The sequence below is a fragment of the Pocillopora verrucosa genome, chromosome 10, assembly GCF_036669915.1.
Source record: "Pocillopora verrucosa isolate sample1 chromosome 10, ASM3666991v2, whole genome shotgun sequence".
Lineage (NCBI taxonomy): Eukaryota > Metazoa > Cnidaria > Anthozoa > Scleractinia > Pocilloporidae > Pocillopora > Pocillopora verrucosa.
In genome coordinates this window covers 2383562-2407705 of record NC_089321.1, presented here as the reverse complement: position 1 = coordinate 2407705, position 24144 = coordinate 2383562, and the positions used below count along the sequence as shown (strand labels likewise).

The 24144-nt window shown below is 41.0% G+C and overlaps 1 protein-coding gene across 2 annotated transcripts in view; it reads right to left on the bottom strand.

Moving 5' to 3' along the window:
* Positions 1 to 1858: 1858 nt before the first annotated feature.
* Positions 1859 to 24144, bottom strand: part of LOC131791114 (A-kinase anchor protein 9) — a 48225-nt gene continuing 25939 nt past the window's right edge. The window contains exons 16-43 of one of the 2 annotated variants that reach the window (XM_066173441.1): positions 22998 to 23576; positions 22201 to 22380; positions 21961 to 22017; positions 21493 to 21644; positions 20918 to 21381; positions 20097 to 20164; positions 18564 to 19814; positions 17325 to 17930; positions 15617 to 16264; positions 14892 to 15194; positions 14132 to 14372; positions 13294 to 13448; positions 12603 to 12803; positions 12305 to 12364; positions 11712 to 11822; positions 11418 to 11528; positions 11167 to 11242; positions 10652 to 10823; positions 9839 to 10125; positions 9130 to 9288; positions 8271 to 8458; positions 7313 to 7603; positions 6714 to 6838; positions 6178 to 6271; positions 5458 to 5643; positions 5126 to 5341; positions 3563 to 4598; positions 1859 to 2912 (exon numbers count right to left, since the gene is read on the bottom strand). In XM_066173441.1, the coding sequence (XP_066029538.1) occupies positions 2872 to 2912; positions 3563 to 4598; positions 5126 to 5341; positions 5458 to 5643; positions 6178 to 6271; positions 6714 to 6838; positions 7313 to 7603; positions 8271 to 8458; positions 9130 to 9288; positions 9839 to 10125; positions 10652 to 10823; positions 11167 to 11242; positions 11418 to 11528; positions 11712 to 11822; positions 12305 to 12364; positions 12603 to 12803; positions 13294 to 13448; positions 14132 to 14372; positions 14892 to 15194; positions 15617 to 16264; positions 17325 to 17930; positions 18564 to 19814; positions 20097 to 20164; positions 20918 to 21381; positions 21493 to 21644; positions 21961 to 22017; positions 22201 to 22380; positions 22998 to 23576 (8058 nt within the window). In that variant the 3' untranslated portion in view covers positions 1859 to 2871. The remainder of the gene's footprint in view (positions 2913 to 3562; positions 4599 to 5125; positions 5342 to 5457; positions 5644 to 6177; positions 6272 to 6713; positions 6839 to 7312; positions 7604 to 8270; positions 8459 to 9129; positions 9289 to 9838; positions 10126 to 10651; positions 10824 to 11166; positions 11243 to 11417; positions 11529 to 11711; positions 11823 to 12304; positions 12365 to 12602; positions 12804 to 13293; positions 13449 to 14131; positions 14373 to 14891; positions 15195 to 15616; positions 16265 to 17324; positions 17931 to 18563; positions 19815 to 20096; positions 20165 to 20917; positions 21382 to 21492; positions 21645 to 21960; positions 22018 to 22200; positions 22381 to 22997; positions 23577 to 24144) is intronic. The other variant, XM_059108428.2, reaches the window with a different exon arrangement.

Here is a 24144-nt window from a genome sequence, read left to right as displayed (position 1 = left end):
CCAAAAATGATGGCTAGTTTGAACTCTTCCCTTACCATGTAATCAGTTTTATCCATTCCAAGACAATAGGCTATTTTACAGTTGTGTACTTAGATGCCAAGCCTTTGATTTGGAGTGAGGCTGAAGGTGACCTTGTTGTGATAGAAACCAGTATCTAGTTAGCATGATAACAAAGTAATTTGCATTTGAAAAGCAGCAAGGTTTGTATCATAACAAGGTCACCCTTAGCCTCAATCCTGTTCAAAGGCTTGGCAAATAAGCACACAACTGTAAAATGGTCGATTAGCGAAAGAACGAAGACTTCGTGCAATAGTTAGACTTACAAAGGGCCACCATTTTTGCTAGTATTACTAAATAATTTCAAAGTTTTTATCTTTGCAGTGTCCACTAAAGATCCAGTGATTGCAGTGTCTTCTCTTGACCAAGATCTTTGTTCTTCCAGTCTTCTGAAAACATTTTACCTTCTGAAAGTAGAAAATATGAATGTGATCAGGGAATGTTTATTTTCCATGAGGAAAAAAACTAAAACTGAATTAAAATTCTGTATAAATGCCTTGCTTATTGACACGTTATAGCAAAAGCTGATAGTAAAACGGGAAGCATCAGAACGTTGTCAAACGTTATTTACAATAAAGCAAACGCCATTGAGTGGAAGAGTCATCAGAACTCCACGTGGCTGCATTCAAATACAAAATGTAATCCCAAACACGCATAGCAAGCAAATAATTTTTAAGTGAGCGTTTCACTACATATTTTAGAGTTATATTTTTATGCCTTTTTCGAAGCCGAGACCTTAATTCGGTTTGATATTTCGATGAAGAGCCGTTCAGACCGGGCAACCGATTCGTGCTGTGTTGTTGAACCGAGATAGAATTAGATCTCTGAGAGGGCTCAAGGTGATATTTTCCAAAGTCAATGCTCACCTGGTGTTATAGCGACATGTTTTCTTTGCCCTTCTTTAGAGGTCCAGTGACTTCTTCCTTCCAGAGTGCAACGTCATGCTCAGCACAACGCACAGCGTTGTTGGCTGAAAATTCTACACCTTCTGATGAATATGGATGAACAGCTGCAGCCGCGGCTATGTCACAGATTTGGCGAGGATATCTGTTTGCACGCTCAGCAAGCAACAAGAATCAAGCCTAATGAACAGGCATTGTATTAACGGATCGGCATGTGTCAAGATGGAAAAACTCACTGCTGCTGAATTTTGGGAATTACTGCGTGACCAGTAAATTACTCTGACACTCGAAAAGAGTTAGTTTGAAAGACCAATAGCATTAAAGGCAGTTGATTTCAAAATATTTCAGGCCTCAATTTTTTAATTGCGTGAATAGAAGGCTAGTTGTTCGTTACTATCTTACGAAGGGAGCGTAACAAGAAGAACGCAAAGATGATAATGACGCAATGTTATTTTACCGTGGAGGAAAAACGTGGAAGAATTAACGCATTGATACTCTCTCATGTAGGGAAAAAAGATTAAAAGTACATAAAATGAATTAAAAACGCCATAATTTTATCAAGCAAACTAAGGAACAAAAAAATCTCCATTTTCGAGTAAAGAGAAAGAGAAGTTTAAAATCCAGTCAAGTCCCTTAATTTAACCCCCCAAAAGAGGAAATTCTTCCAGACCACTCAAAAGAAATGGCTTCTCATGAAGGACCCTTTTTCATCGAAGGATGTTTCACTTGCTGCTTATCAAGATGATGAACCTTTTAACAAAACATATTTCAAGTCGGACACTTTTGGTTGGAAAGGAGGTAAAGGACACCACTTAATCGAATAATTTGCCAAGGGGTGGCTCCAACTGGGAGCCTCTCATTTAACCTGTCACCTCTGCTAACAAAAACAAGGATAAGACTTTTCACAGCGTTGTATTATTTAATTTTGCACTTAGCAGTGTCTTAAAATTTAACAATTTAGCGTCGTAGGTCATCTCACAACTTCCACTTATACAAAAATATGCCATACACTACAAAAGCTATCAAATGTAACAAAAAATAACGACTATGAACCAAAAACAAAAATTAAAAATACTTTCTTACTTTGCCTTATATAGTACATTTATATATAAATAACGTGGAGCATTAAATATCTCTCTATCTGGATAAATACTTTGATCAACTATAGCTAACTCATCTAAGCCATGTCCGAACTCGCCTCAGGGTGCGCGAGGCCACAAATGGTGTTCAGTGATCTGGGGACGAGTATGACTGCTCAGTTCCAAAAGTCTAAAAGTTACTTCAAAATCTACCTTACAGGCCTTCTCCAAAACAGCATCTGAGTACGTAAGTGTAAAATCTCAAAAACCATTTTGAATTGTAGTCTTTTTAGAAACTTCTTATGAGGAAACTATGACGTAATCGTGAAATTGATGTCGTCAGATTTCATTCAGATTTTAAAAACTTGTTATTCTTTCCCCAATCACCGTCTAACTCGGATAGTGACCAAGACTGAATTTTACCTTAAAAGATCAATACAATATCAAGGAGACAAGAAACGAAAATAAAGAAAAAATATCAATTGGGGGATTTTTAGTTGATTGAAAATCAAATCCTCCCAATTAACATTAAGAATTGTAATGGTGAAAGAAAGGAGAATCATTTATAAGATCTTGGGAGTGATAGGGTTTATTTCATACCAAGGTTTGTTTGTTTAATTTTTTTCTTTAAATTACCACTTCCTTTAGATTTACACGTACAATTTGCATTTAGAGAATTCCAAAATGTCTTTTTCAAGGGACATGGATGTATAAATGTTTAGTATGTTAATGATGAAGTCTCTGGACGATGGCGAATTCCAACAGCAGTTCTATCTTACAGAGGGTGGAAATGAAGTGATATTTTCGAGCTAAAGATGAAGTGAAATGTTGACTCAATACCGTCTGCTTCTTGGTTGATAACTAGTTGTGGTACCTGAAGAAACAAAGAAAATAATTTTAACAACAACAATAATAATAGAATCATAATAATTAAATGTATTAATATGATTCTAAAATAAACAAAATCATGACGTTAAGAGCTTAATATCCATGCAATTAAGCCAAGGTTAAACAGTACTAAAATGAGTGGCGAGTCTATAATAGCTCTGTAATAAATACCGCATGCCCCCCCCCCCCCCGAAACATGAAATGGCGTAAAACAATTCCGACATTCACGAATTTATAGACGTTAGACTTGTAATTCCAATGGAAATTGTGAGTCGAAGTCAAAAAACATTTTCACGTCGGAATCTTCAATAAAACGTCAAGTCTCCCTTTCAAGATGCAGACAGTTGCATGTCAATCAAAAAGTATTATTAATAACAGGTATTAGTAAGGACTGAATAACTAGATGTCTCTCTAGGTGGGTTGAACTATAATGGTTTTGCGTCAAAACGAACGAAAACTAATAAACATTGAGGGTAATAAGTGAAAATGTCCTAAATTATATAAAGCTTATTTTTCCCAGCGGTGAAATAACAATTCCTTCCCAGATTCCCGCACTTTTCTGGTACCAAGTCCTTTTTTTTTTTTTTCAGAATGAAACTTCAGTATACTTCGAACGCGTTTTTGGAAATGTCTTACCTCTGTCAAAGGCTCCAAGTCTGTTCTGTAAGGACTCCAATCTATGGATGTACAAATTCAGCGAGTGATCACCACTATCACTGTCGTTATGAGCCGATCCCAACGAAGATGCTCTAGACGGTGAAAGTGGACGATCGTGGTGATTGTGGAAGTCCAGTAAACCCGATCTTTCTCCGCGACGAGGCGAAGAATGCCGAGGTGAAGACTCTAAACGATCTCGATGACTGTAATCTCTCTGTGTAGTTACAGAGTCCCTAACCGGTGGCGATTTTAAAGTTCGGGTGTAATCGGTCGTGGTCGGTTCTCGAGCGAGCGGCGCCGACGTCGAGCGGGTATCCGACCAGGATGTTGGGGAGAAAGTTCTAGATGATCTGCTTGGTGACGTGACATGACTTCTGTGCGACAAAGGCCCGTCTTTACCAGACATAACTCCTCCACTGAGTCTCTCATTCGATGACGCACTCGTGGGTGGCATGGTATGACTTCTGAAGTCTACATGCCCATTTATTCCTGATTGATGTTTGTCGCGAGTTCTCCGGTCACTTCGCGGCGAATATCTGTTAGCATACGAAGGAACACCATTGGGCTGATACGAATGCAATGTTGGCGCAACATGGACGCCATTAACACTACCGGGCCTTTCTTCAGTCGACCGAGGTGCGTAGGTTTGACTGGGGGCCTGGTAAACAGAGTGATCGTGACTGTTTAAGTCTCCGTTGACCATACGTGATCTACTCGTGTTCTCACGCGTATCGCGTGATCCCGTGATGGTAACACGTTTCGATTTGTTCACCAAAAACTTCATGCGTTGGATTGCGAGGACAGCGCGCCCGGCAGTGCGGAATCTGCTGATTGCTGTCCTTCTGAAGGAGCGGTCACGATCCTTGGGGTAAGCTCCCATCTGAGCGATCATGGCCAGCGTAGTAGACTCGCACTCTTCAAAGCCTCCCAAAAGCAACAGAAGATATTTCTTTTGATACACAAGAGCTTTCCGAAAGCTCTCAGCCTTGATAAATCGTTTATAAAGCTTTAGGAGCTGCAAAACAAGAAGGACAATGTTAAGGTCGATAGCGGCCCAACGAGTGCAACAGGCTTTGACGTAAGACCACAAGCGTTTAATGACATGATACCAAAAATAAAAGTCCCAAACACAGAAAAGCAAAACTAACAAAGCAGACAAAAATTCACAAATCAAAACTTAAGAAGGTGACTTTTTAAGCCATCCAGATCCAACAATTTTTTTCCGAGAGTTCAACATTAGGATTAACAGCAGCTCGACGCGTTATTGACACAGTCGCACGTCACCGACAGGAACAAAGTAAAGAAAATGTTGGAAGTTTTCAACGATTCATTAATGCAACACACCCTTATTTAAGCTTTTTTTTTCAAATAATTGCTCTATACTGTGCTTGAACAATTCGAGAATCGACTTTCGCAATTGCTTTTTCATTCAAAAGCTGTAAAAATATCTTATGTATTAAGGAGCATTCCGCTCCCATCTCCCATCACTTCACTATCACAGACCGAAACCACAGGACTACAATCTGGCCACTCACTACCCACCTTAGAACGTGGCCACGTGATCTCGTCGGTATCTGATTCACGGCTGCTGAGTGGTATGCGCGGCGTACCAGTGTCTTTACTGATTTCTTCTCTCAAACGAGCCAGCTCTGCTTCAGCTGACCTCAAGGCCTGCTGAGATCGAGCTTTTTCCTGAGCCCACACTTCACGCTCAGCGTTCAGCACAGAGTCGGCATGCTCTTTTGTAAGGCGTGAATTCTGAAAATGACACGGAGTAAAACAATGATATTAAGAGAAAAATAGTATAAACATCTTTACGGGACAGAGAATGGTATACTAGACGATGTTTCTATGAGGCAACTTGAGTTCGTTACCTGTTCATTTGCTCTATCCCGCTGTCTATACTGCGCAATTTGTTCTTCTAAATTAGCTAAAGCATTTCTCAATTCCTTCTTTTCCTCGTTTAACTTGGAGACAAATTCTGCCAGTTCTGTGTTTTGACGCACGATCCTCTCTTGTGCAGCCGCTTTAATGGGCGACAATGGCACTGTCTGGTCGTCCTGAAATTATTTAAGACGGGTAAGGTCCACGTATTACATGCTGAAATATTGATAAGGCTATTTGATAAGGAGTGTTTTTTGGGGGGGATCACAAGGTTTTCAGGGGGGAAAGGACGGGGGATCAACCGTCCATGTTTTTGGTTACATGCAGGGAAGATCGTTAAAAATACACTCAACGCCTGGCAGGAGTCATGCTAGCCCGTCAACATGTTTAATCTGACGTCAAAAAATGATTCGTAAAAGGAGAAGCGTTACGCATCCAAAGAACAACGACGCGCACCACGTTTAATAGAAACGTATAAAGTTTCAAAATGCGCTCTAAGAAGGGAATAGAGGATACGCGACAAAGCGCTGAAGAAATTTATGTCAGGAGTTATTTACTCCGGTAGAGACGGTAGAAAATTGACCACCAACAAAGGGGGGAAGTTTTAGAATACTCCAGACCCTTAGGGGGATCAGGTAAATTTTATTGTGACATAGCCCCCACCCCTTAGGCGATAAACAACGACCGATACCTAAATACAGGCTACTTACGTCTATATGCACAGTGAGTGTTGATCTTATCTGCTCAAGTTCTTTCAGAAGATTGGCAAGTGATCTTTTCACTTCTTCCACCTCCTTGTTACCCCTTGAAGTAAATATCCAGGACAATCAGGTAATACAAATATTCTATTAATTGTTGTGCTTGAAATAGGCGCAAGGGTTCGGACCAACACTGTCAGTCGACAGCCAAGAGGAAAGTTCAATAGCTATAAGCACTTTCGCGCACGAGCTACGCTCCTCGCAAAGATCTACCGGCGAAATACCTAAGATCTACCGACGACCGTGGACATATCGTCAGCGTTCACCAGAAAATCCATCATTTAATTAATGGAGCTCTTCACTAAACAAGGATCCCGGGTAATCTTCGAAGATGGAATTTAATCAGAAAATCCTTGAAGTCTAAAGTAGTCTTAAAATTGAACAAAGCAAAACGCTGAAAAGCCGAAATAGTTGGCACACAAAAGCTTCGCCCATATGAAGTTGTGTTCCTTTAGTGACTAAGTTATTCGGAAGAGTAAGTCAGTTACCTGGTTGAAGCAGAGTCAACAGAATTCTGATGTTTATTGATCAGCACCTGGTGTTGTTGTCTCATAGACTCCAATTGTTGTTGATGAAGAAGGAGTCTCATACGAAGCGGGTACAGAGAAGCCTCCTGTGAAGAAATGATTGTGTTACAATCACGTGACGGTAGAACCGCGTTAATCATTAAACACCTTTGAGTGACTAGAACAAATTTCCTCTTCAAAAAAGTTCTACTTAATCGAACATAGGGCTCACGAAGATTGAGCAAATTCGCAGGGCCAGAACAAAACGTGGTGATCGTCAGACAAATTATGTTCATTGATATCAAGGTAAATATAAGGAACATTAAGCGGAGAATTTTCATGTTAATAGCAGGGTTTACAGAGGTTTACCAACCTCTGAAGAGAATTTCTCAAAGCTCATTTATCAAATTTGAGCCCTTCACGTCTCAGCCAAAAGCTTGAAAGAATTACATTATTCATAAACGTGCCTTTCCTTGAATAGGTTAGGAGTAAGAGTACTAATTTTACTTTCTCTACACCGATGTATGTGATTGTCGTAAGACGCTGATATGTCACATAAGGATTTCCTTAAACCAACAGACCTTTTCTGACTGTTTTAATGCCTGGCTATCCAGATCTTGTTGTAACTCGCCCAGTTTTTTATCCCTCTCCGTCAAATCTCTGTTGAGATCTGCGTTCTTTTCTCTCTCGTTCCCCAGTTTCTGTTCGAGTTGAGCTCGCTTTTTCTTTTCGTTTTCCAGATCTTTCTGTAGATGGCGTTCTCTTTCCTTGTGACTCATGGCAGTAGCTTGTTGAACATCTCTCTCATTCTGGAGCCTTCGTGCCCGGATTCGTTCTTCTTCCAGCGTGCTTGTCAGTTCAACCAATTGTTTCTGGGAATAGAGAAAGGTAGTAAAAGATGATTTTCGTCTCTTGATGAGCGTGGGACAAGGAAAAACCAGGAATGGAACCCTACAACTTCTCTGATAAGATTGGAGGCAGTTCATTAACTCATAACACTCTAACATCAACATGAATATTCTCCATACTGTTCTCTGTACGTCTACTAAGCTGCTGACAAGGAAAATTTGTTTAACAAACTATAATTTGTTTATTCAGTTGTTGGCGATCATTTCCTGTATTCTCGCGACCTTAATGCGTGACTCACAGAAATAAGATGCTGGTCACCCTCAGGAGTCAATGGGTTAAGGAATGGTTTCGGGCATGAAAGAACTCGTTAGCTAGCTGGGTTATGCACTAAGGTTGTATGCCACAAACAAAGTTCTGCATACTGCTAGGAACAAGTGATGTCCGTACTACTCAAGCTCATACCACTACCACTAAATAACAATTTTTATCTTTAAGTTCCCTTCACCCAGACAGCAGAGACAAATAATCAAATTTGTGTCACAAAGGCCTGGAAGTATGACACCTCAGTGTCTCTTAGTTCCTTTACTTAATAAGATTCATTCCTGACGAAGTTAACTGTTTCATGCTCATGACAAATCTACAGAGAAATTGACGTAGCCTTTGTAATAACAGTAAAAGCCTTTTCAGTACCTGAACAACATCTAGAGCTCCCTTTAACTGGTGAGCGACTATTTTCTCTGTCTTAACAGATTCGTCGTTCTTGTCTTTCTCGTTTTCCAGAGACACTTCAAGGAACGCGCTATGATTTTTCTCATCTTCAAGAGAAGTACTTAGTTCGACAGACCTCTCTCGGGCGGCATTCAACGCTGCTTGTAGCTCTGACATCGAAGAAGACATTAACATATCAATAACTGAAATAGGAAGTCACGTTCAAGAGCGATTTTGCTCCCAAAGTCCCCACAAGTTTAACTGTTCAAACAAAAAACGATCATCTATGCTGTCTTATTTTCCAATGAATTATAAATAACCTGGTGAAGTATAAGTGAAGAAAAAAGAAGACTGTTATGACAAATCCCCAATTTCTCAAAAAACTTTTCATGAAAAGCGAGGAGATCGCATCACTTCGAAGACTGTAGTTCAAAACTACAGGGAATGCCATTGATAAAGTTAACATCGGGGTTTCAAAAAATGATTTCACTCAATTTTTTTTTTCTTGTTTCCTAGTCCTGGAGTGGACCCCGATCGAGTGCCGTAAAAACCAAAACAAGGTTATCACAATGACCAATTGGAACAAAGGAGAGAACCATAAATACTAGTTAATGGCTTAAAGCGCGGGAAAATGCATGTTACGAGATGATTTTATCAGAGGGTGGATAATTTTTCTGACCAATCACAGAACGTGATAAAACAAAATGAATCAAAATACAAAAACTTTCGACATTCAATTTAAAAAAAATTAAAGCTTAAAAAACTTCTCTCTTCTTCACATCTCGCCTAAGTTTACAGATTTCTTATCAGTATAGCTGGCCCACTTTCCTTCATGTTCTACCTTTATTGGTGTTTCGCAGCTGATCTGCGCGCTCCTTTGAGTGCCTCAGCGCCTCTGTTTGACGTTTCTCGTTCGTCAAGGCCAACTGAACGTGTTCTGCTCGAGATTGTTCATCTTTCAAAGCCGCAGTCAACTCATCGATTGTCTCACGATTACGCTCTGTTGAAAAGAAAAGTTTAAGATATTGAGTTACTGATTCGTGAACGGAATGTCATTACCACAATAACAGAGAACACACCCTACCATGAAAAGTCTTAACAATGAGGTGTTGCTCGGATATGCAAAGTTTCCCTTTACACTGCACTGCTTGAGAAAAACAACAGATGCATGCACGCACACCCACAGACACGCAAGTAGATGCACACGTACACATAGACGCACACGCATAGGACAAAAAATTACAGTTTTTTGATCAAGGCCAGACCACAACACTGGGAGCTACGTTCCCCACTCTTTGCGAGAAGTGCAAAGGTTCACTCACGTTCCCGACTAACCAGTACGGAGGAGATGCGGGAGACACAGCTTATGGTTTTATCGAGAAGACTAGAATTTTTAACCATTCATAGATGTCGTAGCAATAACCCTTCAAGGCGGAGGAGGCAAGAGACGAGGTGGCCGAGTGGTAATCACTCAGAGGTCTGGGCTCAAGCTCTGTGTTGTATTCTAGGGAAAGACACTCAACGCAAACCACAACAGTCATTATTATTACCTAGAGCCTCTACTTGTAATGCCTTCTCTGTTTCCAATTCAGACTCCAAAGTAGAAATGGCAATTCTTTCTCTCTCCAGCTGCACTTCCAACTCTACCTTTTCCTGTTTATTTGCTGACAGCTGTCGGCGGAGAGCCTCAATGTTCTCCATCAGTCGGTTGTTATCTTGTTTGCCTCGCTGCCGTTCGCTTTCGACTGCATCTTGGTACTTTTTAGTGTTTGCTCTTTCGAGTTCTAACGCTTGCGTTTGGTTTGAATGACGCACTCTCTCAGCTTCAAGACTTGTTCTACAAAGAAAGGGGAAACTTGTTAAGTTTTAATGAAACAGCTTTCTAAAATGGCGCCTTATTATAAAAACACACGTCGTCTTTTTCCACAGGGACATTAATATTAGCATCTTAGTCAGTAGAACCATTTTTCACGTAACCTTGTTATGTTAAACAAACATAACTATGACTGGAGCTAAATGTTGAGCCCGCAGTTATGCACCTGTCTGCAAATATGAATAAAAAGCTTCTTACTAACGCCTCTGTCTAACGCCTCTCACCACCCCTCTTCGGCTCCTTCACTACGCAATGTAATTGGCCGGCCTAGGAAATAGCGCAACTTTCTTAACCAATCAGATGCAACACATAAACCAATAGTGACTTGGTCCTTCGTATTTTCCTGCCCTTGAGGTCGATCTCGTGTACTTATCCAAGTTCTCATTGGCTCTTCATTAAATTAACTTCTGTTCTGATTGACCAATGAGATTCCTTTGGTTTCTGTGTTACGAAACTTGATCGGAAAGTGCTTGAACATGTATTTACTCACTTAAGGGACATGACCTGGACCCGTTCCTTCTCTAGGGTGGCTCCTAGTTCTGTGATTCGACTTTTCTCTTTCGCCAGGGCTTCCTTCAAGTCAGCCACCAAGGACCTCTCCCTCGTTAGCAAGTTGGTGAGATCATTTTTCACGTGATCCACCTGCTGTCCTTTAAGCAGTACTGAAGTGAAATGAAAAGGTTTCAGCGCTCCCTTTACTTCATTTGACCCACATACTAGGGTAATATAGCATAATATAATGTAATAGCGGAAAAAGTTTCAATTGATTTTGCCTACTTTGCTTATAAACATAAATATTTCCAACGGCAAATAATAAATGTTCTCTACTTATAACAAATGGATCTATATCGGCATTGCAGCAAAAACGGATTCGTGGCAGACAGCGAATAAGCTTCTTTGTTTGCGTTTGCAATTAACATAGCTTTAGTTTTTACTTCGGAAGTCATAGCACTAACACCCTGTATTTCCTGGTTACTTAGCATAAAAAAAAGACAGATTTCTTACACTGTGCCCTGACGTCTCTCTCTCGCTTTTTAGCTTCCTCTAATTCAACACGCAGCTGTTCCACGAGATTTCCCTGCTAAAAATAATAATAATAATAACAGCTTAAGAGCGAAGGGTTAGAGTTTTAAGAACGAAGTCTCAGGCATTTCCCTTGATTTGCGTCGTTTGAGTCACCTCAATGTAAGCAATTCTAGATACCATAAATAACCAAAACACATATGAATATGCTACTAGTGTTATCAAACTCATACCTGCTCCTTCAACGGTTTCGTTGAGGTCTTACGAAGCTCGTGAATCTCAGCTAGCAAAGAATCACGATCCTTTGTACAAAGGTGTTCCATAACACGACTCGTAAGTTCATCCTTAAAAAAAAATATGTAAAATTGCGCATTAATCCAAAAGGCCAAGATTTTTCCTTCAAAATTATGATTCATTGAGAATTTAAAACAACTGAAAGAGTATGAAAATTAAGAATGTGGATTAACTTTGCCAACCAATCACCAGTTTTGAGAAGTACAAAGAGTATGACTCAGGATGATTTGTACCTGTGCGTGTATCTGATCCCGCAGTAATCTGGCCCCGGGAGAGTCATGACCGTTAGTAATCTGTGAGGTCCTCAGCTCTGCCACAATGACATCCCTGTCTTTCTCGAATACCTTAAAAGGTGCACGAAACAAATGAAATTGTTATTTTAATAGACTCCTGTTTTATTTTAGTTAATTTGTCAAAAGTATTAAGAATTGGATTAATATGACACCAGACTTCCCTGTGGCTATCCTATCATTTCAACACCCTCAAAAATCAAGAAAAATTCCAAATTGGTTACAAAGGAGCTTGACTGTGAAATTCTACTGAAAAAAAATATCTCAAATCTAGGAGTCCTACTTTGTCGAAGAATTTTTTGAAAGAATCTGTCAAACCCAAAACTGATTGGTTCATGGATGCATTTGAAATTTATTTTTATGGGTACACAGCCTTAGCCCCTTTCTTGCTCGTGTTATGTCCGTTTGTGCAAGTTTTTTTATATTTCTTTACATACGATTACCCCTTTTTCCGCATGGCTCGGGCACTTGTAGTTAGCAAATATGGCATTAACTATTTTGGGTCAACAAGGCTGAAAAGAAAAACACATACGTACCTTTTGCACGGCGTTTAACAAATCTGCCCGCCAATCAGCTTCCTCGTGAAGTTTGGAGGGCTGGACAAAAAATTACCATGGTATTAGAAGGAAGAACGAGTAAAAGAGCAACCTTAAAATTGCAACTTCAGTGCAGGCTTGATTATGGTGGAAAAAAAAAGTGTCGTAGTAGTAAGCAGAAACAGAAGAACCAAGCAATCACAAGGCTAGTTTTCAACCCCTGCGAGTGCTTGAGACTCTAACGATCTAGTTGTCGCTAGATCAACTCTATCGTTAGCGGTGAAAAACCAGCCCTTACCGTGGAAGCCTTTCGAGTTTGCGCCACTAGATTTTTTAAAGACTGGACAGCTTCAAGTAACGCCTGTTTCTCCGCTGACCAAGAAGACTGTAAAACCGTTACATCCGAGCTTGCTAGTGATCGGTCTTGAGGTGACGGAGATACTGCACTGACAAGTGATTGGATGGTCTCAGCCTCGGTATGAAGATTGTCGAGGAGACCCTGGTAAAGAGAAGATATGCGATACACTCTTTGTAAGATACCTCAAACAAGGGTAACATTTACTTCGGTCTGATGTAAAGAGCTGTCTTGCCAACAGTGTCTTTTTCTGCGTAATAAGGGCCACTTACGTCTTTACAATTGGCAAAACCAGGTCTGTGCCCGACTCAGATGGCCCAAGCCGCTAAATATCTCTCCTATTTCGCCAGCGTAAAGCGACCTGGAGTATTGTTACTTCCCCTGGGTGGGATGCAAGCCCATCACAGGTTACCACCTACATTTAGTAAGCTTCATTAACGGTATTCCCGCTGGGCACAATTATAGTACAATGGGCCCAGGCTCGAACCAAGACACTCCATCCGAAATCAAGTGTGCTCACAATTTCACCTTTTGGCCACAAGTTTGTCTTTCACTGATCTGTTTACAGATCAGCCTTCTCATAAATGGATAATAACTGATATATCAAGCATGCATTAGAAAAACCCTCTCTTACTTCGATAGTGTTTCGGGATTTTAGAGGTGAAGTAGTTGCTGACTTAACGCGAGCCTGCCGTACGAGCTGTCCAACAAGTTCATTGTCCAGTCGCTCATTCTCATCCAATGCCGAGTTAAGACGCACGCGCATCTCTGGTGACGCAGATTCGATGCCTATACATGGAAAAAAATTAAGACCACTTTTACGTCAATATAGGATTCGTGTGTAGTCTGTAATTAAAAATTAATTGGATCTTCTAACGGCGGCAGAAACTTAAGTCTGTCATTCGGCTGAGTAACTTTCAGAGCAGTAAAAAAAATCAATCCTCAACTATAGTAATCGCTGAATTATAATCAATCAAATATTTTGCCCGCGAGTAATTGGCATCAAGTGATTCAGTTAAAACTGTGGAATATCCAAGGATGTACCCTAAGTGACATTTCCCAATTTTCAAACATTACGTCCTATAAGGAAAACTTTTCATTAAAAAGTTAATTCATAATGAAAGTGCGTTATAAGGTTTTTACAAAAGAAGGAACATGTTTTTTTTCTTTTACAATCTTCATATCGCGTTGAAAAATATTGGAAGGATAACATACACAATAGCCTTCATTTGGTGTAAAACTGTGCTTGTAAATTTGTCCTTGGACATAATCTGTTCCTCGAGACTCACAGTGTTCCTCCCGCTACGCTCTCGGAGAACTGTTCGATTGTTGGAACAGATAGAGTCCGCGCAAAATTTCGCGCCAAATGAGCGCTATTGCTTATATAGAGGATAAACTGCATATCTCCTATGAAGACCAACCTCCCACCGCAGGAATACCAACGTATGAGGTATTACACATTGACCACCAACCTGATATAGTCATCAAACGCTCTATCTCTCGTTGATGATCCTGTCGCATTCTGTTCACCTGGTCATTATGTGTGGTGAGCAGATCTTTCCGCAGATTGTTCAGTTTTGTCACGTTGTCCATCTCTAGCTCAGCCTTCACTTGTTTTATATCCCGTTGTCGTCTCTGCTCCTCGTTCTCTTTCACAGCCACCAGCTGATTCTCGTATTGCCGTTTGAGGTTTTCCTCAACACCTTTTAGTTTCTATTGATATCCATTAACACGGAAATAAATATCACGACACTGTACACTTACGAACGAGAAAGTGGTCGAAAAACAATCTGCAAAAACGTGAATTGTGTGTCGAAAGTGATCCGAGAGCGCACTGGTTCTTGCTCGCTTCGCTCTGTGATTTGTCTTCAAAACTTGAGTCACTTTCTCGACCAAAATATGGCAACAGTAAACCAAACACGTTTTCGCTCTTATTTACTTTGGGCGATTAACATTTCACTTTAATCAGTTCAAGCATTGGCAGTAAATTAGCGAGAGTCCACTTCAACGTTTGATAGAAAAATTACGATCGTCTCAAAACCAACTTCTTAGCCAACAATAAATCGAAGCAAAGAACAGATTAAGTGGATAAAAACTGGCATTGCTCTCCGGCTCCACCGATCAGTAGTTATAGAAAAATTATGCGCTCTTCATTTTTCAAACAAATAAAAGTGTGAGTTAGGTAACCAGGCAGCCACACCCTTAATTTCTAGTTCGCAAAGAACACCTTACCTGCTCAAAGACAAGCTGTTGACTTGGACTCAAAGTATCTTCAGCTCCCGTGGGTACCCCCCTTGTCAGCTCCGCTTTAAGGGCGTTGACTTCATCTCTGTGCGTTTTTTGTAAGTCAGTGATTACAGACGCGTGACTGTCCTCTTGAGATTTGAATTTTTCACGTAATTGGTCCATCTCTGCTCGGAGAGCTGCCAACTGGCGCGACTCAGCCAGAAGATTTTTACGAATCTGTTCTTTTTCTTGCTCTTTGGCTCGCACGATCTCTTGCGATTGATTTAATTTTTGACTCATCGCCTCTAACTACAGAAAAAAAACCAAGAACAAAATCACTTTGTTAGAGCGTGATACGGATCAAATTAAAAGGATTAACTGCCGTGAACAGAACCATATTCAGCATAATGCAAGCCAAGAGGCCTCACGTTTACACTATTAACATGCGAACAAAAATTCTGTGCATTTGAAATCAGGAAAGTTCAAGAGATGTCGCGAAAACAATTTCTTGCAAATTGCAAAACAGCTTAAGTCTTCGTGCTGGATGGAAAACTTTCTAATCTAATGAGCATGATCTGTTCTCTGTACATCGTAAAACTGACACAGTCGTCTTACCATGAGCTCAATACTTATTACGCAAACAAACGAAGACCATCACGAATCGCTCACGCATTCACTCGCGCGCGCACTCACTCGCGCACGCATTACGTCACATCCGGTTTCAAACTCACCTGCTTGGCTAGAAGGGTTTCTGCTTCAGAATCTCTCTCTTCCTTCACAGTTTTCTCTCGATTTAATTCGTCCTGCAACAATTTGATTTCTTCTCCTTTCGTGGCAAGTTGTTCTCCCTGAAGCCTCATCTCTTCTTCTTTAGAAGCCAACTGTTCTTCTGCATTTCTTAACTTTTCTCCGTTCTCAGCTGTCAACTGCTCCATGGCATTTATTTTACTTTCGAGCTCTTCAATGACCTTTTGTTGTTGGACCAAAGCATCTTGGCTCCCTTTGAGCGCTTTGTCAAACTCTTCCTTATCTTCCATCCCTTCTTTGCTCTCTTGCAATAGTTTTTCCAATTCTTTCGTGCGGTCCTCGCGTTCATTTATCAAATTTTCTTGTTCCTTTAGTTTGCTGTGCTGATCTTCCAACAGTTTCTGCTGTTCTTCCATCATCAGATTCATTTCTTCCATTTGCTCCGCCAGGTTTTTCAATTCGTCTTCTTTCTTGTCAAGAGCCTCTTTGAACGTGTCTAATTGCTCGGCTAACGCTCGAGATTCTTCGTCTTTACGATCGTAAGCTTCGCGTTCATCTCGGAGCATTCGGACAGGGGTTGGGGTTTCGTCGCGTTCTGCTCCACCCTCGTGCTTTGTCCGATTGAGCTGCTCCTTAAAAGGGTAACGAAATTATTTGTACAACAGAGAATTACCCAGTAACACATAGGTAATGGTTAAATAGGAGGTTATTACAAATTAAAGTTCCTTGGAGGTAAAACTACAAAAACTCGATTGCTTGGAGCAGGTTCTATTGGAGAAGATTGACTTAAAGCCGTTTTGGATCAGTTTCCTTGGCATACAATGAGCAATATTACAACTGTTCCTCTTGGATTATCAAGACACGCTAGAACTCCGAATTCCATATTCGCAGTTATATCAGGGTTCGTATCCTTTTTCAGAAACAAATTTCAAGGAATTTTCTAGGACTTTTCCAGGACTCAGATTGATTTGTGCAGGGCTTCAAATTTCACCTCAAACCCTTTCGTTCTCAAGATTTCAAAATCAATTCTTCTTACGGTCTACATACATTTCTTAAAACGTAAATTCTGAAAACTTAATTGCTTGAATTAAGCAAATTTCCAAGATATTCCAGAACCTGTAGTCTTTTCCAGGACTTTCCAGTCCTTGGAAATGTCAAATTTAAACTCCCGGACTTTCCAGGTTTCCCAGGACCCGTACGAACCCTTTTATATGTTTAACCCATTTCCACCTAGATCTTTTGACGGGTAGCCACTATGAGGTAATGCGTCCATCAATTCGAAGCTTCGACGCCCCCCCCTCCGCGAAAACCCACCTTAGCCATAGATGCTTTTAAAGATTAAGAATTCACTTTCGCGAGCAATTGGCTCAAAAGTAAAGGTCTACAAGGTCTAGGTTTTAAAGCTTGGTCAATGAGTACAAAGTCACTTTCGTTGATTTTTCCTTTTTCAAAAAGTTGACCATCAAATCCATATAACAGAAAAAAAAAATTTGGCCACGGGGGACAAACTACTCCACAAACGTTTAAGTTCCAAGGGGGTTGCTTGAAGGGGGAGGAACTGATTGACGCATAATAGTCTCGCCAAAGAGAATGGTTACGATTTCGCCCTGGGGTCATATCAAAGTACAACTTTTCAAGGCCCTCACTGGAGGGCTACGAAAATGACCGGAAAAAGGAGGGTAGTTATCTCACCTTCAGTGCAGAGATCTGGAGAAATCCATCATTGAGCTGTTTCTGCATGGTCACCTTCTCTCGCTCCAGGTCCTTCTGAGTCTCCTCGCTGGTTTCCAAATCCTCTTGCAATTTATCTTTCAATTCCTCTAATTCCTTAAAAGCTTCCAGAGCTTTGGTCAGTTCATCTTGCAGATCCTTAATCTGCACCAACGAGTCGATCTCAGATTGCGTTTTAACACTCAGTTCCCTCTCTAACTCTAAGTTACTCTGTTCTAACTCCTTCAAGCGTGTTCCCAGCTCTTCAATAGCAGCCTGCATATCTTCCTTAGATTGTCCCTCCTCGTTCACTTTCCCTTCCAGTTCCTTGCACTTGCTAGCTAAGTCTTCCCGCTCAGAGCGAACCTGTTCAACGAGTTCCATAAGCTTATTTGCTTCCGGCTCCTGAATACTTTCTTCCAAGACCTTTTTATAGTTTTCAACCTGTTGTTCAAGATCGTTAACTTTTGCCTTTAATTCTTGAACGGTTTCCTCGTCTTGTTTGGAATCTCCGCCGTCTGTTTTATCATCAACTCCCCATAATTCTTCGCCATGAATACCTCCCTCAACAGTTTCTACAGTCGTAACCTGTTGAAGGAAACAAAAATGATATGCAGCTATTTCACGAGAGGGTGGCGGGAAAAGAAGCTTTCAAGTACAAACGACAACCCCGAAAGGCGTTGTGGGTAGTTTAGAGGTCACGGTTTCTTGACTTCATGATTTCAAAGAAATCTGAGAAAAGTCAGTTATTACTAGATACCCTGATTTCCTTTCAAGAATGTCGCGTGAAATTTTGTCCTTTTTTTTCGACAACCTTTTATAGACTGCTGAAAGGTTTCTCACTGCCTTGGCGCATAAGCTTCACTAGCCCAGATATCCTACTGCACACAAACTAAGATTTTATAACAGCAAATTTTTTTCGAATCTCAAAATCTTGCCAAGAAGACTAGGAAAATAAAATCCGATCAAAAGAAACTTTTGATCGGATTAACCTTCATTAAACTTACTTTACAGAGATGCAATTGTCATTTGCAATTGTTAGACAAGCGAAGTTGAAAAACATTACATTAGTTTACATATGCAAGCGGAAACGAGCGGACTATGCGATCCATACAGATCTGTAGTATGATCATTACTCGATTTTGGAGCACTTAGTATTTCAAGGTCTAAACAAGGATCCTTAATATCGTGAGCGACAGACAGTAAGTCCATCCAGCATACCTGTATCAAGGGTACCTCCTTCTGCAAGGACGCAGCGCGTTGAAGTTTCTCGATCTCTTCCTTATTCCGCAGCTGTTCCTGCATCAACTGATTCACGAGTTCATTCTGTTCCTTTGCCTCGGCTTCTAACTCAGGAATCTTCTCGAGGTGAACCTGCGCCTTCTGGAGCAGTTCTCGTTTCTTTTCTTGCTCCAACTCAGCGTTTTTAAGCTTCTCCGTAAGCTCTTCATTCTGTCCCGTCAGTTCTTTGGTCTGCAATCTCAGCTGCTGGAGCTCGTCAAACTCCAAGGTGTCTTCTCCTCTCGCCTTGGACAGCTCGATACTCAATTCTTCTTTTTCGTCCCACAGCTGCTGTACTGCCTCCCTGAATTGTTCAATGGCGTCCTTCAGCTTTTCGTTTTCTTCCTGTAACTCGCCAATATCCTCCTGTAATTTTTCGACTTCCTTCTTCAAATGATCATTCTCTTGAATAACTTGAGCCTCAGAACCCGTCATTTGAGACCGATTCGCTTCTTTCTCTAGAGAAGCAACTTTTGCCTCCAATTCAGAGTTTTCTTCTTTAAGTCGCTGAGAAACCTCACTCAATTCCTTCACGTTAGCTTTGAGTTCCTCCGGGCCATCAAGTTCATCGAGTTTCTGCGCCTCTACCCGCACCACCTTTTCCTCCAGATCTTTCTTCTCTTTGGCCAGTTGCTCTACCGCAGCCTTCAGTGCATCATTCTCTTCCAAGAGCTCGTCGCCGGATTCCTTCAAGGTTTCTAACTCTTCCGCCAATTCATCTCTGGCCTTAATTAACGTTTTCAACTCCTTCGAGTGTTCTTCTTCCTCAATATTCTTTTCCGCCACTTCCTGCGCCAGGCGAAGCCTTCCTTCTTCTCGAAGAGCTTCCACTTCAGACACAAGAACTCGTCTTACCTCTTCCAGCTCCTGTTCACGATCTTTTACTTCTTTTAACTCCTTCTCGGCAGCCTCGACTTTTGATTTCAACTCTTCGTTTTCTTTTTTCATTTCCTCGTTCTCTTTGTTCACGTTATCTGTGGCTTCACCTTGTAGTCTGTCGTTTTCAGCCGCCATTTCTTCCATGTGTTCATTCGCTTTATTCAGTTCGTTTGCCAGGCGTTCTTTTTCCTCCAGTTCCTCTTTCAACCTCGCCATTAGATTCTCTTGGGCTGCCATTACTTGTTCGAGCTCCTCGTTTCGTTGAGACGTAGCATTAAGAAGCTCTTTCTGCGCCATGCGCGCTTGATTCCACTGCAAGAAAAATTCAAATGATGCTTTAGCCAGGAAAATTTCCACTGCGTTGCGACACGTACGAGACTTAAGTTGACTCTTACGCTATTCAATAGTAGGAAAAATAACACGATGGTGGGTAGGTAGTCGTTGAAAACCTTAGAAAAGTTGACAGTATTACTCGTTGGTTGTTAGGCTTTTAATCGGCTGCGAAGTAGCGGAAATTAAGTATGTGGTGTCGTTGATGAACACCCCCACCCCCCCAAGGCCGACTGTCTGCGCAACAAAAAAAATTGATAGTACCTGTTTGGTCATCGTGGCAACAACTTCGAGCAGTTTTTGCGCAGCAGATCTGAGCCGAACCCCAGAATCTGAAAAGAGAAAGCAAAGTTAATTACTCTTAGAGCTGGTTCTTACTCGGGGTCAAAAGAACGCGCAGACCTACTCCTTACGAGTACGTGCAGGCAAATTGTGTTTCGCGGGGTTTCAGAGGATTAGAAATCAGTTGCACCATCGTCTGCAATATTAGGGCTTCATACTGCCACGCATGTCAAGAGTAATCTATACATAAACGTGAAAAATTGATATGCTCGACTCAAAGGACTGAGCTTTTTGAGCCAGATAAAGTTCAGTCGGTTCTTGGAACAGGCCACTTCGATGGACAACCAGAACGGTTCGACTAACTAGTTCTTAAATAAGGGAAGCGGCTGTTCGGAAATCGTTCGACGAATTAATAATTCAACCTTTTTGTTTCATTACATAAACTGTGTCTCAGTACACACATTAAGTGAGTTCCTGCTGATTGGCTACGTGCAGTGACACGCAGTGTGCGCGTTTCACGCTTGTAACGCGTGGGAATTGCATGCGCTCAAGCGCATGTAATTCTGTAATACACGTGAGCGGAACTGCGTATCAAAGGAAATGACAAGAAGTGGAATGTGTGAGAAGAGTGAAAGTCTTGGTTTTAACGAGACCCATTTCTTTCCAGAAGAACTATGATCCGCTCGATTAAAGAACGCTTTCATCATTTTTTCCCCAAGATATTTGATAAGTTTCTTTTTTTTCAGCGTATGAGGACACTAAAAACTTTCTGACTTTCTTTTCCACACAACTTTTGGCCCTACCTATCACAAGTTCCTCAGCTTGTTCATCCAAGCTCGGCCCTTGGAAGATTGTGTCCGTTTGTCGCTGTGACAGTTCCAATCCTTCATCACTGAGAAGTGACAAGTCAGTCTTACTGGTCAGCGTTGCATCTTCTGACTCGGACAGGTCAGCGGTAGCGCCTCCGGTTGGTGTCGCAAAGTTGACCGCAGGGGCACTGGGTCCCGCAGCAGGCGTTGACGTCAGTAGCCCGGCAGGAAGCGAGCTTTGCGGGCGACGAATAGAGTCTGGTGGGATCTGTGACTCATTTACTGTACCGGACTCCAATTCATGTAAGGGCCATTGTGTAAGTTGTTCTTCATTTTGGCTTGTCTCCTGTATCAGGTCTTCAAGCTGTTTGTTTATAGTCTCCTCGGTAGAAGCCGCCTGTTTCACCACGTCTGAAAGAAGCTTTAACAGGCGCTCGTTTGCTCGCTGCAACGCATCCCTTACAAGAAGAAGAAGATAAAAATAATTGAACTTAGAATCAGCTCAATCAGTTGAACATGACAACACAATCTCATTGGACTGTAACTTAGTTGTAGCAAAGGTCCCTTACCTCTCGGCAGCTAGTCTCTCCACATCAGAGCGAAGCATGGTGACGAGATTATCTTCCTCTTGGTGTTCTCTGTCTCGACGTGTTAAAATTAAATTATAGTTGTCTGACTGACGCTGAAGATCATTTTGAAGACGAACCTGTTCAGCCTCCATCTGGAAAGTCAAATGGGGGAAAAAATGAGGAGATTTTGGATAGAAATTTTGTTAACGAAACTTTTCGTGAATTTTATGCAGTTTCTTGAGGAAAAAATGGTGATAAATTGAATGTCCAGATCTCAAGAAAAAACCTACTTTTTAACCCCTGAAAAATATCATAGAAGACTGAATGACGGGCAAAATAATAAAATCTAGAAGCTCAGTAAAACTTGAAAACCCATCCATCACATATCAACAGTTAAACATGGCATTCTAATATGGTGCTGATCAAGAGAAAAAAAACAGTTCTTGCTAAACAATGTCTAACACACACCTCCTTAATCAGAGACTGTTTCTCCTGCAGCTTGTTCAACAGCTTTTCGTTCTCATCCTAGACAAAAGAACAAAAGATTTCAAATCAAAACTAGATTGGCAGAGCTAATTATCATTACCACTAATACCTTTGCTTTAAAAAAGTCAGACTGAATGTCCAGTTTGGGTTTTCTGTCTGATAAATTTGAAAACACCGCAGTTTTTTAAGGCTATAAAGTAAAATCTCGAAATGCAGTCCCACCTTAGTCCTATCAATTTCTGCTATAAATTCTTTCTCTTGGGAATTCAGGTACTCTTGTAGTACTTCCACTTCTTTACGGAATTGCTCCTCGACTTCCTCAAGACCTTTGGCCTGTTCTGCTTCTATAGCAGCAGCTCTTCCTTCAGCAGCGGCGAGATCGGATTTGACACGGTCCAGCTCCTGCCAATATCAAGCACAAACAGTTAACCAGGGAACAGTTGTTCGAAGGCCGATTAGCACTAGCCTGGGGTTAAATATTAATCCAGCTTTCTTTATTTCTTTGTTCAAAAATTATTTTTTTTAAGGAAAAATCTTCCCTGCTAACATCGAGCCGGGAGACAACGAAAGCCAGCACTGCGTGCAGAAAAAAGAAAAAGATGACATGGCTACTCTACATGTCATCTCAGCCGCCACCTGAAAAGTCTTTTGATTTCATATGGCTACTGATTTCATCATTGATTAAAATAAATATGAATTTTCACTTATGATTTTCACATATATTCTCAGTTACTTATTTCGCCATTCTAAAGTTCATCTGATCTAGTGTAGTGCCGACGCTCCATCTAATAACACTAGCAAGTTGCCTCATGAATGCTTCGCTATCCTTTCAAAATAACAACACAAACGACAGACAAAGTGACGGAGGGTGGGTGGGTGAGTGGGTTTTTGGGCAAAAGAGTGTAAAGGTAGGTATCCGCGCTAACCTTCACCAAATACTTAACCCCAGTAAGGTTTGTGCAGCCTCCCTAATTGGTATTTATCCTAGTGTTACCAAAATATTTTTCTAGCATCTTTACCATTTTGTGTCTCTCCTCCAACAAGCTCTGTAGCTCTTGTACCTGCTCTCCATGTGCAGAGTCTACATTACTCCTCACATTCCCCACCTCCTTGTCAAAGTTCTCCTGCATCCGTTGCACGATGTCATGATGGGCCGCCTGAATGCTGGCCTGTACCGCCTCAAGCGCAAGTACGCGAGACTTTTCACGCTCAAGTGCGTCTTTGAACGCGTCAATCTCTTTGCTGTGAGCTTCGTCTAATTCCTCCTTCACTTGGGAAACTTCTCTCTCGGCGTCCAAACTTACAGCGGAAAGCTGATCGTTGTATGCTTGGGCGACCTCCTTTTTAAGTCGTTCGATTTCCGTCACGTGTGCAGCCTTGAGGTTATGAATTTCATCTACGTGTTTCTGTTGTAGTTCAGCCAATCCGCGAAGCTGTTCTGCGTGATTCTGTCCCAGGCTTGCCTCGAGCTGTCGGAGGTTTTCCAAATGTTCTTGTTCAAGTTCATAACGAGCCACTTCTTTGGCCTCTTCCAGTTCAGTTTGGAATTTCTCAGACATCTCAGCGCGTGTAAATTCTCTCATTTTTTCCAGATCCGCCTAAGACAGAACAAATCGAGGTTAACTGTACTCGGTGTCAAAAAAGAACATGAGACTAGCCATACTTTCTTGTGAAAATTTTGAAGCCTTTACGCGTGTTGTGTTTGAGAAAAGGGTACAAAATTACAAAAAAAAAAAAAACCCGCGAACGAAATAGTTCCTAAGCGGACCAAAGGTAATATTTATTAGGAAAAACTAGGACTGCTCGGGGAATAAAACTTTCCCAAACATAGAACAAAAGCTTTTGTGAGAATGAGAGTGATGAAATATAAATGAAGAAATCTCCTCATTAGATTGTCAATATCTCTTAAGTAGACAGTCTAAGGTTTTTTCCACTTCTAGCGTATTAGTGAAATTTACTGTATCACACGAACTGGATTTCTCTACTTCAACCTTTTTTTTTTTTTTTTAATAAATACAATAAAAAGAAATATCGTAATAATTACAACACTTGTAATAATATTAACAGCACTTCAAATATCAACTGTTATTGCTTATTTCAGAATACTACTTCCAAGATTATGAATGTCCTACATGTTTTATATCCCTAACAAGGTTTAATTTCTGA